General features: G+C 49.7%; 1 protein-coding gene and 1 non-coding gene across 3 annotated transcripts; one reads left to right on the top strand and one right to left on the bottom strand.

The window, feature by feature from the left end:
- Positions 1 to 739: 739 nt before the first annotated feature.
- Positions 740 to 16,569, bottom strand: TCN2 (transcobalamin 2). Of its 2 annotated transcripts, none has more exons than XM_058690838.1 (11): positions 16,445 to 16,569; positions 15,029 to 15,181; positions 14,456 to 14,669; positions 10,324 to 10,516; positions 9,369 to 9,538; positions 8,177 to 8,338; positions 6,933 to 7,105; positions 6,609 to 6,795; positions 5,581 to 5,746; positions 3,705 to 3,820; positions 740 to 1,326 (listed from the first exon to the last, which is right to left on the bottom strand). In XM_058690838.1, the coding sequence occupies exons 3-11, from the start codon at positions 14,517 to 14,519 to the stop codon at positions 1,265 to 1,267; spliced, it is 1,293 nt and encodes a 430-aa protein (XP_058546821.1). In that variant the 5' UTR covers positions 14,520 to 14,669; positions 15,029 to 15,181; positions 16,445 to 16,569; the 3' UTR covers positions 740 to 1,264. The 2 variants fall into 2 exon arrangements, with proteins under 2 accessions (XP_058546821.1, XP_058546822.1); XM_058690839.1 differs by having other exon boundaries at positions 14,456 to 14,666.
- TRNAK-CUU (transfer RNA lysine (anticodon CUU)) lies at positions 2,895 to 2,967 on the top strand. Its single transcript has one exon. It is a non-coding gene; the product is annotated as a tRNA-Lys (tRNA).
- Positions 16,570 to 18,821: the final 2,252 nt, after the last annotated feature.

Below are 18,821 nucleotides of genomic sequence, written 5' to 3'. Positions count from 1 at the left end.
CAGATGCTAAATATTTGAAACTGGAGCCCTAGGAAGAGGCATATATGTAATATGCAGGTTTGATAACTTTGTAGCGCTGTAAAACTTGACATGCTGTCTATCAGAAAGCCCCTCTGAGACAAGCTCCCTTCCTAACCTCGGTGAGGTGGGGCATGTGGGGTGCCTCCTTGGCCTGAACCCCACTTCCTGAGGTTCCCGAGGTCAGCTCGGGGTTCAGGGCCCTCCCACTAACAGGCAAGGTTCTGGGGCCTGGCTGCTGGGGCCTGGGGTGGTACCCTGACTGTGTGTTGGGCAAAGCAGAAGCGAGAGCCCAAGCTCTAGGGTCCTGGGCCTCAGGTTGCCTTTGGATTCTGCCATATAGTCATAACAACCATGGGAACCCCCAACTTTCAGTGTTTGAGTGGAAGAGCCAGGAAGCCACCCCAGGCCAGGTCTGTCTCCTAAGGCACGTCCCCTGCCTGACATTGTGGGTGAGTCGCATGTCCTCTTTGAGTACCAATTTCCTTAACTGTAAGGCAGAGATGGAAACAAAAATATCCACAACCTCAGAGTCATGCAAGAAAGTGTCTAGCAAGTACATGCTCCCTAAACAGCAATCACCTTTGCTACGGCCTGCATCACTCCCCCAGTACCCAGGAGAAGGCTCACCCACCTTCCTTTGCTCCCCTGCAGGTACCTCTTCCTTCTGTGTTCCAGCCCCCGGCACTCACTCGCCAACTTGAGGCATCAGGACGCTGGGGCAGGTGCACAAACACTTTAATCATTTCATAGGCAGGGTTTGAGCGTCTCTGCAGAGCCCCCACCAGCTACTATGCCACAGCAAGCACTGGGGCCACCGCCATGAAGGTGGAGTTGAGAGCTGGGATCAGGGCTGTAGCCCCTGGGCCACAGAGGTCTCCTTGCAGGGCTTCAATCCCAGAGGGGCAGTCCTCATAGCACCAGTAGCCAGTGACTTCTCCTCCTTGTGTTGAGGAGTCGGAGATGCTTTATACCCTACAGACCATGAATGGCCTTCAAAGGATGCCTGTGTGGCCAGACTGGGCCAGACTGGAGCAGACAGCCCTCCCAGGGAAAGCGCTTGGTTAACTGATCCAGGGTGGATGATAGCTTAGGACCTTCGCAAGGGTGGTAGCTGGAATGATCCAGGGGACCCTATCCAAGTGCACATGAGGTAGCAGCAGGGTTGGGCTGTTACAGCGATGTCTGGAGGGAAGGCGGAAGCCCAGGGAGTGGGCAAGGCTGCTGGGGTGAGTGAGCGCAGAAGTTACCAGGTAGCCAGCCTCAGCTCAATGGTTTCTCCATCCTTGGGGGTGTATTCAGCAATACCTGCAGAAACAGATTGAGCAGGGGGGTTAACAGGGAAGAGAATCCTATCCCCAACCTCTTCTTATGGACAAGCACCCTGAGGCCAGGGTCTATAAGATCCACTCAGGGCTTGGTGGTGGGAAAGTGGGAACTATCCAGAGCCAGTCTGGAAACTGAAATTAGCTGTAACCTCGGGTCCCTAAGGCCCACAGGCTTATTTTAAAGTGGGGGAGCCCCCCGCCAGGGGAGTATACAGGACAGCATTCTGGATAACTAACACAGGGTGAAAGGAGCCAGAGACTCCTTGACAACACCTGGTGGGCAGGGTCACTGTCTTCATAGTCCCCTGTGGGGCCAATGGGAAGAGGGACTTGCTCAGTGTGGTCTGAAGGAAGAACCAAGACCATGAGTGAAGTCTCCTTCAGGGCCAGCCTCTGATCACTAGAGACAAACCAGGCTCCAGCATGATACCTGGGTTCAAGCCCCAGCTCTTCACTCATCAGCGGTATGACTTTGAGCAAGTTATTTAACCTCTGTGAGTGCTAGTTTTCCCATCTCTGAAATGGGGACAATAATGGTATCAACAACCAGGTATTCCCTTTTCCCCATGAGAGGGGGTTCAAGCTGGACTGGAGGGCTAGGGGGTGAGAGATAGAGGATACATGGCCCACATCTGCCTCATGATTGAGTTGTCCCAGGCTACCCTCCCTGCACCACCCCCTTCCTTCCCCACAGCCCAGCCTCAGTAATTAGAGGCCAGATCTGGGGTCTCCATATGCCACATCTTTGTTTTATTACTCAATCTTCTCAGAAGCCAGGCAGAGAAAGAGAATGCTTTTTCTTGGACTCCTTCAGAAAGTCCCACATTCTGGAAAGCACTTAGCTCAATTCCTGGCACATGACAGGTGCCCAACAGAAGCTCCAGGTAGCAAGAGCAGGGACAGATGACCCTTAAGAGTCTGCCTGGTGACTGGGGGCTGATGCACAAGGATGCTCATGACAGCTTGAGGTGTAAGAGTTACAACTGGAGACACCCCAAATATCTAGCAGAAATCAAGAAGCTGCAGCCTATCCATCTCACTCCATGCCCCACCGCAGCACCCAGTGCCAGGGCAGGCCCTGACTGGCCTAAACCAGGTGTGTGGCAATCCTTGCTCTCCAGCCAATGGTGAGTGCAGAACCTGAACCAGCTCCTAGCAACAGGGATGGGTCCAGGAATGTACCTGTGTCCCAATTCCACCTTTGTCTGCTGGGGGCAAACAAAGTTCTAAAAGGGAGCAGCTCTGGGAAGACATAAGAAGGGTGTGGAAGCCAACAGAGAAAGGAGTATGGAGTCACAGGGGAGCAGGGCTGGAGACCAGGTTACACCAGCCCTGAAGTCCTCACTCCAAGACACTCTGGACTTGGGTCACAACAACCCAATGGATGGCATACAGTGGAAGCTAGTTTGCATCATGTTTCCTGTTACTTGCAGCTCAAAGCATCCTCGTGAGTGATATATTCTACGTGGCTGTTACAAAGGAAGGGGGAAATATACATACAGCAACACAGAAAGATGTCTACAATACATTAAGAATGAAAAAAGGGGCGCCTGGGTGGCTCAGTTGGTAGAGCATGTGACTCTTGATCTCAGGGTCATGAGTTCAAGTCCCACGCTGGGCACAGAGCTTACTTTAAAATAAACAAACAAACAAATAAATAAAATGTTTAAAAAAAAGAACAAAAATTAAAAAAAATAAGTTGCAAAACAATATACAGGGCTCTGCCATGCAGTATGCTAGCACTAGCCACATGCAGCTATTCAGTGTTTGAAATCAGTACAGAAAAAGCATGCAAAATGTCACTAATAATTTTACATTGATTATAACTTGGAATGATAATATTTTGGATATATTTGGTTAAATAAGATACATTATTAATATTAGTGTCACCAACTAGAAAATTTAGAATTACACATGTGCCTTGCATTTTACTTCTGTTGGACAGTATTGCTACAGAGCATGGCTCCATTTTTATGAAAAAATAAACTTATGTATTTAAAAAATTAGGTATAAAAAAATACACCAACAGTTAAAAACAAGAAATAAAAAGCAAAAACAAAAATAAACAAAGAAAAGAAAAAAGAAAATATATCAATAATTAAAAGAAGTTATTTCCGGGTAGCAAATTATAGGTGATTTTAGCTTTCTTCTTTTTTGCCTGATTTCCTAGAGTTGCCACAGTAACTTACATAAAAATTCTTAAGCATTCAGTTAAATAACGTACAAGCAACCTTGAGCATCAGTGATTATCTGAGGCTGAGGCCCAGAAAGATTCAGAGGAAAGCTGAGGTGTGCTGGCCTCACTGCAACAAGACTGGATGGGGGAGATGTCCAGAGGTAGCTGGCCACCAGACCTACCCTGTAGCAGTGGGGTGTCAGGGGCTCGGAGGAGCTGCCAGAACTCACGTTCCCCAGCTTCTTTTCCCATCACAGAGGTCAGGAAGGGGCCTGACAAGGTGTTCTGCGTTCCATACCTACCAAAGGGACAAAGAGAGGGAGAAGTGACTTTTGCTTCCACTGACCCAACAGCAGGAGCAGAACTGCCCCCACCAAGAAAGTCCTGGCCTCTCCCTTAGGGCCAGAGTCCTTCCCAGGCCATAGGCCTCACCTCCATGCCTCCTCTGCAGCCCCCTGACACTGCCCACCCAGGGGACTTCACCCCCTCTGCATTGACCAGGACCATGGCCTACAGGAAGGGACGCCTATTATATTAACAACTCAGCAGCTGCCCCCTCTCTGGGAGCTGATGTTGCAGGGGTGACGGTCAGAAGATGCCAGCCCCATATATAAGATGCCAATGCCCAATGAGAGAGGGTGAAGCCAGCATGCGGATAAAAGCAGGAACATGCGAGATGGAGACACCTGGTGGTGGCATTGGGTCTCTGGTTCTGGAAATTTTATGACTCAGTGGCACTCCCCTCTTCTTGTGGCAAGATTGCTCAGTCTTCTCTCTGATTCTACACACCCCATGCTTCCCGTTACCAGAGAGAGTTGGAGTTAGATTTCTGACCTTTGCAACCAAGAGACTCCTTATTCACACCACCCCCACCCTGAGCTCCTGGTCTCCAACTCTGTGTTTCTCCAAACCATGTGGATGCTGCTGCCAAAGGGATCCTCTTAAATCCATAGGCCATGTTCTTCCTCTCCCCAAAAGGCTTATCAACGTTTCTGTCTTAGAGAGGGAGGGTTTTTACAGTCTTAAGAAACAGAAAACCACTCATGGTGACTTAGTCAAAGGGAAAGTGTTATTTGAGGGGGTGTCATGGAGCAGTCCCCATTGCCCTGTCATTCCCTAACTCTATGGGTCCGTGTGGCTGCTTGGAGCACGTCTCTCTGTTTCTCTCTCCTCTCTTTCTTTCAGGAATCTCTCTGCAGTCCAGCTTTCCCTGCCATGCATTCATGTGCCGTCAGACATGGCCTTCCTGCCTGGCCTCTGCACCCAGTTCAGACACCTACTTCCACTAACAGAATTGCTTCTCTGATTAATATCCCTGATGTCTTCTCAGAGGCTTTGGAATTCTGAATTAAAACATTAAGTTCTTTTTTTTTTTTTTTTTTTTTTTTTTCATTTTGATGACATTTTACAGACAGGAAGGCCAGCAGGTTCTGGGTAATCTCAATGCCTGCTGGACTGTGGCCTGCCAAAGGTGCTCGGTGCGTGTGGCCGTCTGGGACTGTGTTGGCTCCCAGCAGTATTGCTGTATGAGCTGCAGGCTACCAGGAAGAGAACTGAGGTGGGCTTAGTAGGTAACTCATCACAGGGAGTAGACCAAGCCCATCTGACAATAAAAATTCTTATTCTTATGAAAGCTAACATGTATTGAGCTTACTAAGTGTGGGACCCTGCATATATAATAAGCATGTTCCATGTCTTCTTTGTGCACTAATTCCTGGACTATTTGCATGGGCCCCGTGAGGAGCAGGGCACAGCTGGTGTCTTCAATGGCTCATTGCAAATAACGGGTTCTGGGCCGGTAGCTGGGGAGTGGAGGAGCTGGGATTCCAGTGTGGGTGCTCTGCCTCCAGAGCATGTTTTCATAGCTATGGCACAAGGCTGGCCCATGGCTGTCTGTTTCCACTGCAGCGTGAGCCATCAGGGGTGGAGAAGGTGGAAGCAGAGCCTGGGCCGGCACCTCTCTTGAGGGAACATTCTCTTCCATCCTCGTCCCATCCAAGTTCTGTTTCAGGGATGTGGGGTCAGGAGGGGGTGAGGGCTGGGAGGTGGGGGTCTCACATGAATCCTCTGAGCTTCTGGGCCTTCTTAAGGACATCTTCCAAGGAGGACCCAGCAGGGACAGAGATGGAGTTTATGTATGGTGGCGAGACACTGGGGACGTTCAGCACGACACTGATGACCTCTTGGGTCGGTGAAGGGGTCTCCACAACTGGTTTCAACATGACTATGTCAGGGAGAGAGGAAGGGGCAGTTGGTGTGAGGGCAAGAAGCCAGGTGTTGGTCTTCCTCTCTTCCCTCGAAGACACTGTGGCTCGTCAGAACCCCTTCCTGCCCCTTGGTCCCATCTCAGCCAGCACCACCAGCTGCCATCCCAGCCTCCCCTGTCCCTTAGCCCCCCAGTCCCCCAGCTGCCCAAAGTTGGGCCCCTCACTGGTTTTTCTGCCTCCAGTATCCCCCTTCCCATATAGCACCCCACATAGCACCCCAGAGGGCTCTTTCTAGAACATGCATTTATTCATATGACTCCCCTGTTACCTCCGAAGGTCTCCCCTCTTCATTTTCCTGCCTGTAAGCCCAGCTGATTCTCCCAGACCCTACTCTCTAGTAAGACCTTCCCCAAAATTTCAGTCTTTTCCACCTCGGTGCCTTTGTTCTTGCTGCCTCCTCTCTCCTCTGCCCTTGCTACTTTCTTCCTCCACTAGCAGATCCCACTCTCCAACTCAAGTCCTTCTCCCACATGAAGCCCTGATTCAAGCTGCTAATTGGAACTCATTACGATGTATCAGAGCTACCCAAAATGTGTCTCTCCCATTCATTCATTCAAACATTTCTATACCGGGCATCATGCAAGGGGCTGCAGATTCATGGCCCACCCAGAGCTTTCTATTTGGTATCTCTCTCCTCATACTGTGGCTTTCTAGAAGCTGTGACTGCATCTTAGCTGACAGTATGTCCCACGTGCACCCCCAAACCCCCGTTGACTCAGCAAATCAGGACTAAGCAACTTCCCTTCCCTGACACATGCAGACTTCAGGAAGGGCCCTGCAGACTGAAAAGAACAGGGCTCCCCTGAAAGGCCTAGCTACCTCTTGGTGCCTCACAGTCTGGGGAGATGAGATCCACATAGCTCTTGCCATTCAGGACAGGCAGCAGCTGGGAAATCATGAGAGCATTCTGGAAGGCCCCATCCTGCACACTGGCCAACAGAGCAGCCCTTGCCTCAAGGCACGCTGTGCCCAGCTCCACCCCAGGCATGGAGGACTTCATCAGTAACTGGTGACAGAACGGGGAAGAGAAGGAGGAGGTGAGGTGGGTCAGCTGGCATGGAGGGGGCAGGTCTTCCAGCCTCTGACCAGGCCACCTCCCACCAAACACCAGGGTGGGCTATGGCCCCAAGCTCTCCTTCCTACCTGTAGTGCCAGAGGGGTGCTGTAGACATTTCCAAAGTAGCCCTCAGGGGTCTGGGCCTTTAGGATCTTCTCTCGTATGTTCTCAATGGCCCGGGTGATCTGGTGTTTCCGATTGGGGTTGAGGTTGGAGTGCTCTAGACAGGTGAAGGCCAAGCCTGCCATGGCCACTGTGTCTGCAAGGGACAGAGCCAATTTGGGTCAGACCAGGCAGGGCCCTGGAGCAATAGGTGACCACCCAAGGCCTCGAAGAAGGGCCATAATCAGATCAGCAGTTTAGAAAGTTTTCACCAGCTAAAGGGAACAACTCAGTCCAGTGTGCCTAGAGTTTGCTCAGTTTGGCCCCTGTAAGTCCAGAGTCCTGGAAGCCCCTTAGTTCCAGGCAAATGGGGATGATAAGTCACCCTACCCCTGTCTATTATTTAAGGGTTAGAGGTTAGGGAGAGAACCTGGAGGAGAGAGATCCAAGAGGACTTTATCTTACACCACTCATTCCCAAACCTGCCTGCCCTTTGAAATCACCAGGGAAGTCTGGAACTCACTGATAGCTGGGTCTACCTCCAGCTAGATTTAATCGGTCCAGGGAGCTGCCTGGGCCCCAAGGTGATTACTGTGTCCACAGTGGTTTTTCTACAAGCCTCGGGCAGAGAAAGCTTCCTACTGCCTTCTTTCTGGGGCACCTCCTTGCCCTCCCAACCTACTCCATCCTACCCCCACCCTATGCGAGGCACATACACTCACCCACAGAATGCCAGAACTGAAAGAGACCCTGAATCACAGTGACAAGAAAGGGCACTGGAAGCCCAAGGTCACATAGTGAGGTAGCAGTTCCAAAATCCACGTCTCAGGCTTCCAAGCTCATATAATGACAAGATCATAACTATGTATCCAGAACTTCTCTGTGCCAAGCACCAATCTAAGTCCTTTATTTATAAGGCATCTTCTGTCAAGATACTGCTGGGAGGTTATTTTACAGGACAGGCTGAACCATAAAGGCCAGCTGGCTTGCCCAGGGTGTCCTACAATCAGTGTGTGTGACAGAGCAGGGGTCAGGATCTCAGTTCAGCTCCAACACTGGCTCACAACCACTGTACCACACTCAAGAGTCCTCACCATTTCACTCCTAAGGGACTCATGAGGAGGGGCCCCAAGGAAAGGTGATCTTGGGCCAAGGGGTAGAGGCCCTCAGTTGGGGCTGGGGACTGGAGGAGTGCCAGCCTGGCTTTAGCAGGGTCTAGCCCACTCACCCACAGAGAGGTGGCCCTGGTGGAGATGCTGTTCATGTTCCACGGCATACAGGAGCTTTCCCACCACACTGTCATGGAGCCGCTTCTGGTGAACACACAGGGCCAGGATGCCCAGGCCATACTGATAGTAGCTGGTGTGGGGCTGGCCCTTGTTATTGTGTCCTGGGAGGGAGAAAACCATGGGGCAGGGGCTTCATACCAGGCCTGAGGGGTTGCCTCTCTGTCCACTCCCAGCAACCAGCCCAGCCGGCACACAGGACCCCCTTGCCTATGCTTCCTGACACCCTCCTTTGGGTCGCGAGATCCTTCATTCCTTCATTCCCTCAATCCGTTCTTGCTGAAGATCCACTACGTGTCAGGTGCTGTGCTCAGAGTGATGACCAAGCCGGTGGTGACCGGCCAGGCACAGCACAGCCAGGGTCTCCAACAGTAACACAACCTGTACTCATGACAGCATGATTAGTACTGAAATGTGGACCGAAGTCTCTGGGGCCATATGGTAGAGGTCTTTAACTAGCTGGGGAGTCAGAGCAGGATTCTCTAAGACAGTGATGCTGGGATGGTGGGTGGGGGGGAGCTAAGGTGGAGCAGGAGTAAGCTAGAAGGGGAGGGAAATCTTCTAGATAGAGAAAACATATATTAAGACCTTGATCTGCAAGCTGAGAGATCAGTGTGGCCAGAGCCAGAGGGGCAGGTGAGTGGGTGAGCCAGAGAATGGGAGAGTAGGTCTTAGAAAGGAGAAGAAGGGCAGACAGACTGGGCTTGAGGTGCTGTGGACACAGCAGTGGGCAGCCTGTGCAGGGTTTGAGCAGGGCTAATAACATCAGATTTATATTTAAAATGCTTGCTCTGGCTGTCATGTGCCAGGCCGAATCAGGAAGCAAGACAGTTGGCAGAGAGAGGCTGAGGAGTAAGTAGTACAGGGGCTGTGCCAGGGGTCGACAGTCAGGTCAGTCATGGTGGCTGAGCAGTAGAACTTGTCAACAGAGTATATGTAGAGTGCAGGAAAGGCTTGATCAAGGATGGCAACTGCAGCAGGCCCAAGCCTCTAGGTGGATAGTGACACAGGCAGAATGGGGGGTAGGAAAGAAGCCTGAGGAGAAAACCCAAAGTTCTGACTTAGATGCTTCCCCGCAGAATACTATCTGATGAGCCCCACCCCCCAACACTCGGCAGACCACGTCCCCCTCACCAATGGCCTTTTTCTCATCCTCCAGGAACCGCTTCAGCTGCGAGACCAGCCTGCCCCCCTTGCGGCCCTCAACAAGCTCACAGTTAGCCCTGAGAGCTAGCAGGTAGAGGGCCAGCTGGCCCATGGAGGGCTTGTCCTGGTAGTCACTGTTGTCATCGTTGAAGGTAAGCCTAGGAAAAAGCCAGTTAACAACACTTCTGTAAGAAAGTGCCACCCTGGTGAGCCTGGCTTGGGGCACCCCCCTCAACATCATAAAGTGAAAAAAAAACCTAACAGTAAGAAACTTTCCTAGAACTGCCCAAAGCAGATGTAATCAGCTGTGCAAGTTGTAAGGTGCATGCCACACATATTTCATAAAGATGAAAAATTAGACTCAAGGACAAACCCTGAGGGTTCTCACATCCAAATTACCTGTGATTACCCCACCATTTTGATCACACTTTGCCTACACAGTCTTCCCTTTCTTCCCTCTCCCTGCCCTGCATCCACTCTTTGAGAGGGAGTCCAAGCAGGACAGGCTTCATGGTGTTCCTGATCCTTCACCTCTCATTCAAACTCCCACAGTGAGCCTCAGAACAGGTCTTCCTTAATGCCCCTGGAAAGGGAGCACAGAGTTAGATGCTGCTAGATGCTGCTTCTGGGCTTAGTATGGAAGATTGCAGTCATGGATTAGTGATGTCTGCCTCAGCATGGGAGGGAAGCACAGACAGATGCTGCTTCTGGGCTCAGTATGGGGTGGGGGGCAGAGGGGAAACTGTGGTCATGGATTAGTGATGTCTGCCTCCAATCTGGTCAAGCCAACCCCATTCTACAGATGGAGGAAGTGCCAAAGGAGACAAACTTGCCCAAAAATCTCCCAACAAATCAATGGCAGCCCAAACGAGAACATAGTTCTCCTGTCTTTTAGGATGTGGAGCAAGGTGTGGGGAAAGGAGAAGAAAGTGAACAGCAATACCCCAGGAGGCTGTGCTGGTAACTGAGTTTGAGGATGTGCAGATAGAAGGCCTCCCTGGCCCCAGCCTGCAAGCTGGAGAGGCGCAGACCCACGTAGATACTGGGGTTCAGGTGTTCCAGAGAGAGCCAGTCCATCCAGGGCAAGAGGCGCTGGCCCAGCCTCTCCACCAGCTTGCTATCCACCTGTGGTATTTCTTAGGAAAGAGAACAGACCAAGTGAGGTCACAAGGCCAGGCCACCAGCAAGGAACTGCTTTTACCTTACCAGGGCCTTCTCCAGGGTATAAACAGCTCTACTCCCTCTCCATCCAGTACACACCCTACTTGTATGGGGAAATATGGCTGTAATAAAAGGCAGTATGTAAATAGGGGAAAGTAGATTTCCCAGAAGAGCAGTTGGAGTGGGCCAGGGAGAGGTGGCGGGCTGAGGGCAGAGGAAGCTGGTACCGGGCAACCAGTCTGCCATCAGGAGTAACAGAGAATGGAGGCCAAGGCGTGTGATATGCCCCAGCCACTGTGCCCGACCTCACTTGGTCCTCATGCCAGCCCTGTGGCATAAGTACTGTCATCATTGCTTTGCACAAAAGAGGAAACAGCCATTCAGAATTAGGTTGTGTCTTCCAGAAGGTTGCACGGCCAAGGATAAACCTGCCTACAAAACCCCTGTTCTCTGGTGCTTGGCTAAATTCATGTTCTATCCATTTACACAAACTGCAACCCACATGCAGAACATGTTACATACCCAGTTTTAAAACTCTGCTGGCTGCCTATGGCTAACTGGGGCTGCCTGGTGAGCTTCCTCTGTATAGATCTCAAAATAATGCTTTTCCTATCACATCTGTTTAGGTGAAGGGGACCTGAGATTGAGGGGTGAATCCTTGGAAAGCCATCATCGTTTACAACCATTTCTCTGTGTGCTTTGGGATTTGCCTGAAACTGTGTAACCAAAATGCTGACATACCGGGGGAAGCCTCAGGGATATTTTCTAGCTCCAGCTGACTGCTGCCTTCCGCCCTTAGGGAAGGAAACTTGAGCTCAGTAGGTGGCCCTGGAGGCACTTTGGACTTTTCCCCATTTACTGCCTCCCAGTTGCTGTAGGGCTCCAGCTACTTCCACTGGGCCACATCTCAGGATGCTGGGCAGGCCACCCCTCCCAGGAGATTCAGCAATGAAACTGCCAACCAGAGCTCTTCACCTGCCTCTTGGGCCTTCTGATACGAGGACAGGGTTCCTCTCATACAGGCCCACCTTTCTTGGTTTGGGTCCCACCATTTTTTTTTTTAAAGTAATCTCTACCCTCAACGTGGGGCTCGAACTCACGACCCTAAGATCAAGAGTCCCATGTTCTACAGACTGAGCTAGCCAGGTGCCTAATGGGTCCCACCATCTTATGCCTCTTTTCCCAAAAGTCACAGGTATTTGTTGCTACCTGTGGAGGTGGTGGGGGTAAGGGGTAAGGGTGACTTTTCTTTCTCTTTCTCTTTCTCAGTGCCTTTCTGTATCTGCTTCCATTTCTGTAGGTATTTCCCTCATTCTCTCTGGACCTGTCTTAGTCTCTACCTCTTTCAGCCTATCTCTCTGGTCATCTGTCTCTCTGTAACTCTCTTTCCCTCTCTCTTTTCTTCAAACTGGTAGGGGAGCCTCACCCCCACTCCAGGCTTTGACCTCCAGCAGATGAGTCAGCCCTGGGGTTACAAGTGATAAAAAGAGGAGCCAGAGCTATAAAGAGAGGCTGATAACCACAATTCAGCCTCCTTAAAAGGAAGGAGCCAGGCAGATTCACCTCAGTAATAAAAGTGGCACTGGGCAAGCTCCCTCCCATGGTGCCTCCTGCTCACAGGGCCACCCAGCGTTGCCAGCTGACTGGCTTTGACATTCAGAAGCATAGAAGCCTACCCTGGGCAAGCATTGGTGCAGCATCCTTGTCAATTTCACAACTGCACAGAGCTTTAAGCTGGTAAAGCAGATGTTGTGGGATCCTTCACACCACACCAAGGAGGAAGGCCAGGAAGCATTCTTAGACCATTTTGCAGGTGAGGGAATGAGGGTTGGGCAGGTAAGTGGCTCAGCAGTAGTGGGCTGTACCCCCAAATCCTGCCCAGGGCTTCTGTCTAGACTATGGGCCCACTATTGAATGGTTCATGCCCAGTGAGGATGAGGACTGGGTCCCAGGTCTCCCCTGGGGACTATCTAGACAGGAACCAAGATCCAATAGTGAGGGGTCTGGTTGCACTTATGGAACACAGGTTGGAGGCTCCTGGTGCTCAGGGAAGACCCTGGCCTGGAATTCTGAGAACTGAGTCCAGCAAAGCCCCGACAGATCACCGGGCTCCTCCAACCCTTGACAGACTCATCTGTCACTTGGACATGACTGAACCTGCCTCTCGATTTCTCCAAAGATCACAAGAGACACTGGGAGTGAAAGCATATTGCACAGTGTAAGGCCATGGGCAGAATATAAGGAGGGAGGAGAGGTGGGTAGCCCCAGAACACAGAGGCTTCCCTGCCTGCCTTCTGCTTTCTGCCCATCACCAGTGCACAAATAGCCCCAGGCCTGTGTGCTCAGACTCCCAAGGGTTCCCAGAGAGACTCCTGGGGACACGGGCACACAGAGCTGAAGCAGCCAGGCTCCTATGCTAGTATGCAAATGCCTTGCCATGACCTGCCACCTGTGCCTCTCTCGGGCTTGTCTCCTGTAACAGTGACTGCATACTAGCTTCCCTCTGCCTGGGATGCCCGTTCTACCCCCCAAACACACTCCTTTTCTTGCCAGCTCCTTTTCTTCCTCTGGGCCTCAATCCCCCTGTCACCCCTGGTCCTTGGAAATCCTTTCCTGAACACTCTTCCTGAATCAGTGGCCCCCAGCTCTCCACCTCCATGCCTGGCTCACTTCCTTTGGTGCTTACCACGGCCCCCAAATACAGCACTGATTTGTCTCTTGACTTCTTTTGTCTGTCCCCTCTACTAGAACAGATGGACTAGGAAGACAAGGATGGGACCTGTCTTTCTCCTTGTTCTTTCCCTAAAGTCTAACACTGCACTGACACAGAGAAGTCTTAGTCAATGCATGTTGAATGAATAAATAAACCCATGAGTGAATGAATGGGAGCATTTTTGCATGGTGGGCTATCAGACATACACAGTTGACCCTTCAACAACACGTGTTTGAACTGCATGGGTCCACTTATATGTGAATTTTTCTTAATACAGTATAGTACTTTAAATGTATTTTCTGCGGTGCCTGGGTAGCTCAGTCACTTAAGTGCCTGACTCTTGGTTTTAGCTCAAGTCATAACTTCACAGTCTGTGGGTTCGAGCCCCAATCTGGCTCTGCACTATCAGTGCAGGGATTCTCTCTCTCTCCCTCTCTCTCTGCCCCTCCCCTGCTCACACTCTTTCTCTGTCTCAAAATAAATAAACTTAAAAAAAATGTACTTTCTTTACCTTGTGATTTTCTTTTTTGTTTTCAATATTTTTTTAATGTTTATTTATTTTTGAGACAATGCAAGAGACAGAGTGCAAGCAGCGGAGGGGCAGACAGAGGGAGACACAAAATCGGAAGTGGGATCCAGGCTCTGAGCTGTCAGCCCAAGGCCGACGCAGGGCTCCAACTCATGAACTGTGAGATCGTGACCTGAGCCAAAGTCGGACGCTTAACTGACTGAGCCACCCAGGTGCCCCTATGCCCCTACCTTGTGATTTTCTTAATAATATTTTTTTCTAGCCTACTTTATCATAAGAATTCAGTATATAATACATATAACATACAAAACATGTGTTAATTGACTGTTTACCTTATCAGTAAGGCTTCTTTCCAGTCAACAGTAGGCTATTGGTAGTTAAGTTTTAGGGGAGTCAAAAGTTATACATGGATTTTTGGCTGCATGGAGGGTTGGCAGCCCTAACCCACGTTTTTCGAGGGTCAACTATAACTAATCTCATTATAGTGTGTCAAACACTGAGGTCCAGCTAAGTCCCAACTGTTAATGAAGCCCAAAGGGGCAGATATAGTGCACCCTCCCACACACCCCAGCCTACTTCCCCAGGTATTATATAATCAGGGGCTCAGACATTATAGTCCTCCCTCCTAAGGACCCAGGAGAAAAGAGGCGCAGGGTAGATCTTGTTACTCACCGCAGATATCAGCAAGAGCCCCCAGGCCCCCAAGCAGGAAGAGGAGGACCCCAAGGTGCCCCATGGCAGGAGCAGGTGGGTGAGCAGCAGGCGGGAAGCTGGACAGACTCCTAGGGCTGGTCTTGCAGAGGCTTTCCTAACCACAGCTGGTCACGGCTCTAGAAGAGGCAGCTTCCTGTCACTGATTAATCCCTCCACGCCAAGCAGCAAACTGCTAAGTCAACAGAGAGAAAGAGGAAAAGATCTGGAGCTGAGGGAAAAGGAAGGGCAAAGAACAGAGGAAGGAAGGGCAGAGCAGTCTTCCTGGAGGTAGGGAATGGCGGCGGGGGAGGGGGGGTGGAGGGGGGGCGGGCAAGTAGGAATGGTATGAGACACCTTGAGGCCAGCCACATTCTGTCTTGCTGCCTAAAGAGCCCTGGGCAAGCACAGAAGGCCTGACATCTGATCTGCCCAAGTTTGTCCAACTGTGCCTGTGTGGTATCCCTTTCACTGTTCCAGCTGTGGACAGGAAGGACTGGGGTGCCTACCTGGTACCCCCCACCCCCAACAGAAGGAGACCCTGGAAGTGCTCACCCAGTTCTGGGACAGGGAGCAAACAGAAAGCTGTAGTGGTCACATGAGTGACTGCTGGCGTCAGCTGTTCTCTGCCTGCCCGCCCAGAGTTGGGGGTGGGAGGGGCTGGACCCAGGCCAGTTTCCTCAACCGGCCAGGAAAGCTGGAGGCCTCCTGAAGACAAAACGAAACAAGGAACAGGATTTAATCATTTGAGACACGAAGCCCTGGGTAGCAGGGCTACTTGTTAGGTCTAGGAAAGTAACCTTAAAAAAAATCTGCAAGGAGAAGAGAGAACAAAGGATTCCTCATCTGCCTAACTACACAGGAGAATCAATGTCTAAAAGTTAACCCTGGTGGTACTGTGTGGCCTTGGCCGGGTCACTTAACCTCTCTGAGTTTGAAATAGTTTCTTCTGTGTGAGATGACAGGGTTGGATGAGATCATTCTAAGCTCCTTTCCAGCTCAACTTGTGAAAATGTTATGATCTTAAAACACCTATAATCATTTCCTCTAATGAGGAATGCCGTCATATTATGGCTAATTGCCAAGGTTTAGCCTTTCAAGATAATCTGGTTTTGTGCCTGACTTATCACAATTCAAGCTCTTGACATTGATAAATACAAGTATATGTATCTGTTTACAGAAATACTTTACAAATTAAAATTAGATTCTCTGGTGCAAGAAGACTGGGTGTGGCCCATAGGAGTGAGGTTCTCAGGAAGGAGGGAGGCCAGCTGGAGGCCCAACATCTGCAGATTCTCAGGTTTGGACCTCCAGGGGACCCTCAGCAATTTCTGTGCAATGGAGTTGTCTTGATCTGGGACAGGACCGTCCTGGCCCCCCAACCCTCTGCCTGTGGTGGGTGGTGGTGATTCTGATTCCTGCCACTTCCAGGAAGGCAGCCTGGAGGAGGTGACCATGATGGAGGAACTCCCCATCCCCCAGCCTCTGGTGAGAAACAGTTTCCTTTAAGAGGATCACCTCTGATTCCCACAGACTCAAAAGTACTGTGGTGACCAACCAGGGAGGAGGCACATATCCCATAGCTTATCAGAAACAGAATCACTGGGGGCAAAGCTGGGCTGTTTTAGGTAATACCATCTAGAAAAGTGAAAAAGAAAGATGACTAAAATGTTTGGTTCAGGATTTCTACTTAGGGATATACACCAAGAAAGTAAAAGTTAGCTTGGAATGAACAAGTGAAAGTCTGCCCTGTCCATGCATCGGGACAGGTACCGATAAAGTCAGCTGCAATGTTAACAGGAAACATTTTTCCCAAGGTCATGTTACAGCTATAAAGTGTCCCAATAATCATGTTCTTTGAGTGACTATTACTTTTTTACTGAGATTTCTTTGTTTTCCCCCTAAAATCATAAATTTGCTATTTGAAATCATAATTATAAGAAAGAAACATGCCTGGAGGAGCTAACTCACTTTGACACAGAGAAGCAGCCTCAGGTCAGGAGTTTCTGGACACAACATTACACACCCATCCTTGTAATCTCCAAGGGAACAGGACTCTGGGTCCACTTTGCTGTCCAGGTCTGAAGTTGACCCCTCTCATGCAGCCCTGCAATGCATTGAGTCTATCAAAACACTGCTTGGTTTACGTTTCATCTAACCACAGCCTTTTGCCAAATATTTCAATAACCTCTCTGTTTGTGTGGTCAGACCCCCATAGTTGCTCTGCTCCACAGAGGAGCCTGCAGATTCAAAACAGTCCCAAGGATCTGTCTGAGAAGTTCTCTTGGGACCTGCCAGCAGGGATCCAGTGTGTTCTCTCCAAGGGTCCTGGTCAGAACAACCAGCCTTTGAGGATGGAGGGAGTTTCAGGTGAAAGAAGGAAAATAGCACTGCTAGGAATTTAGCCAAGGGATACAGGAGTACTGATGCATAGGGGCACTTGTACCCCAATGTTTATAGCAGTACTCTCAACAATAGCCAAATTATGGAAAGAGCCTAAATGTCCATCAACTGATGAATGGATAAAGAAATTGTGGTTTATATACACAATGGAGTACTACATGGCAATGAGAAAGAATGAAATATGGCCCTTTGTAGCAACGTGGATGGAACTGGAGAGTGTGATGCTAAGTGAAATAAGTCATACAGAGAAAGACAGATACCATATGTTTTCACTCTTATGCGGATCCTGAGAAACTTAACAGAAACCCATGGGGGAGGGGAAGGAAAAAAAAAAAAGAGGTTAGAGTGGGAGAGAGCCAAAGCATAAGAGACTCTTAAATTTTTTTTTTCAACATTTTTTATTTATTTTTGGGACAGAGAGAGACAGAGCATGAACGGGGGAGGGGCAGAGAGAGAGGGAGACACAGAATCGGAAACAGGCTCCAGGCTCCGAGCCATCAGCCCAGAGCCTGACGCGGGGCTCGAACTCACGGACCGGACCGCGAGATCGTGACCTGGCTGAAGTCGGACGCTTAACCGACTGTGCCACCCAGGCGCCCCCATAAGAGACTCTTAAAAACTGAGAACAAACTGAGGGTTGATGGGGGGTGGGAGGGAGGGGAGGGTGGGTGATGGGTATTGAGGAGGGCACCTTTTGGGATGAGCACTGGGTGTTGTATGGAAACCAATTTGACAATAAATTTCATATATTGAAAAAAAACTACAATGAAAAAAAAAAAAAAAAGAAGGAAAGGCTGTCAGACAGGATTACTCAGATTGTCTGATGTTGCCCAGCATTGCATGGATTAAGATAGTCTAACAGTCTTGTGTCACGTGCAAGTCTGTTTTCTCTTACTAACCTGGAATCCAGACCTTTGAAGATGGGAAACTTGCTAAGTGGACATTTAACTCTTCCCCTGTAGCATTCTTTCCTGGATTTTGATAGTTAGCCATTAATAAGCACTAAAATGGAATGAGCTTGAACCATATGCCTACCACTGTGCTAAGCAGTTCACAAACATTCTCATCTGATCCTAATGAGAAACCTAGGAGTACAGTATTACTCTCCCATTTTATAAGAAATGGGCTTGGACAACCATCTCAGCACATGGCAGAAGGAAATGGTAGGTCTTTAAGAATGTACTTCAGGGGCACCTGGGTGGCTCAGTCAGTTAAGTGTTCAACTTCGGCTCAGGTCAAGATCTCGCCATTCGTGGGTTTGAGCCCCAAGTCAGTCTCTGTGCTGACAGCTCAAAGCCTGGAACCTGTTTTCCGATTCTGTGTCTCCCTCTCTCTCTGCCCCTCTCCAGCTCGCTCACTCTCTCTCTATCTCAAAAAATAAAAAAATAATAAAAAAATAAAAGAATGTACTTCAAACCTAGGCTTCAAAGAATTCCAAAAGTCAAAGAGATAAGACAATGTGAACAGTAAACTGAACAAAATATGTATGGGATTGGAGCTCTGAGCTGGCTCAGTTGGTGGAGCATGCAACTCTTGATCTCAGGGTCATGAGTTCAAACCGAAGCCTACTTAAAAAAAATGTATAGGATCTATACGTAGAAAACTCTAAAATATTGATAAAATAAATCAAGGAAGATCTAAATAAATGGAGAAATATCTTGTGTCCATGGACTGGAAGATTCAATATTGTTAAGATGTCATGGTGACACTGATGTCAATGTGATCTAGAAATTCGAATGACCCCATTCAAAATCCCAGTAAGCTGGGGCACCTGGGTGGCTCAGTCGGTTAAGCGTCCGACTTCGGCTCAGGTCATGATCTCACGGTCCGTGGGTTCGAGCCCCGCGTCGGGCTCTGTGCTGACAGCTCAGAGCCTGGAGCCCATTTCAGATTCTGTGTCTCCCTCTCTCTCTCTGCCCCTCCCCTGTTCATACTCTGTCTCTCT

This window comes from Neofelis nebulosa, chromosome 11 (genome assembly GCF_028018385.1).
Source record: "Neofelis nebulosa isolate mNeoNeb1 chromosome 11, mNeoNeb1.pri, whole genome shotgun sequence".
NCBI lineage: Eukaryota > Metazoa > Chordata > Mammalia > Carnivora > Felidae > Neofelis > Neofelis nebulosa.
The sequence above is the reverse complement of the archived record's forward strand: the minus strand, read 5'-3'. Positions and strand labels throughout refer to the sequence as shown.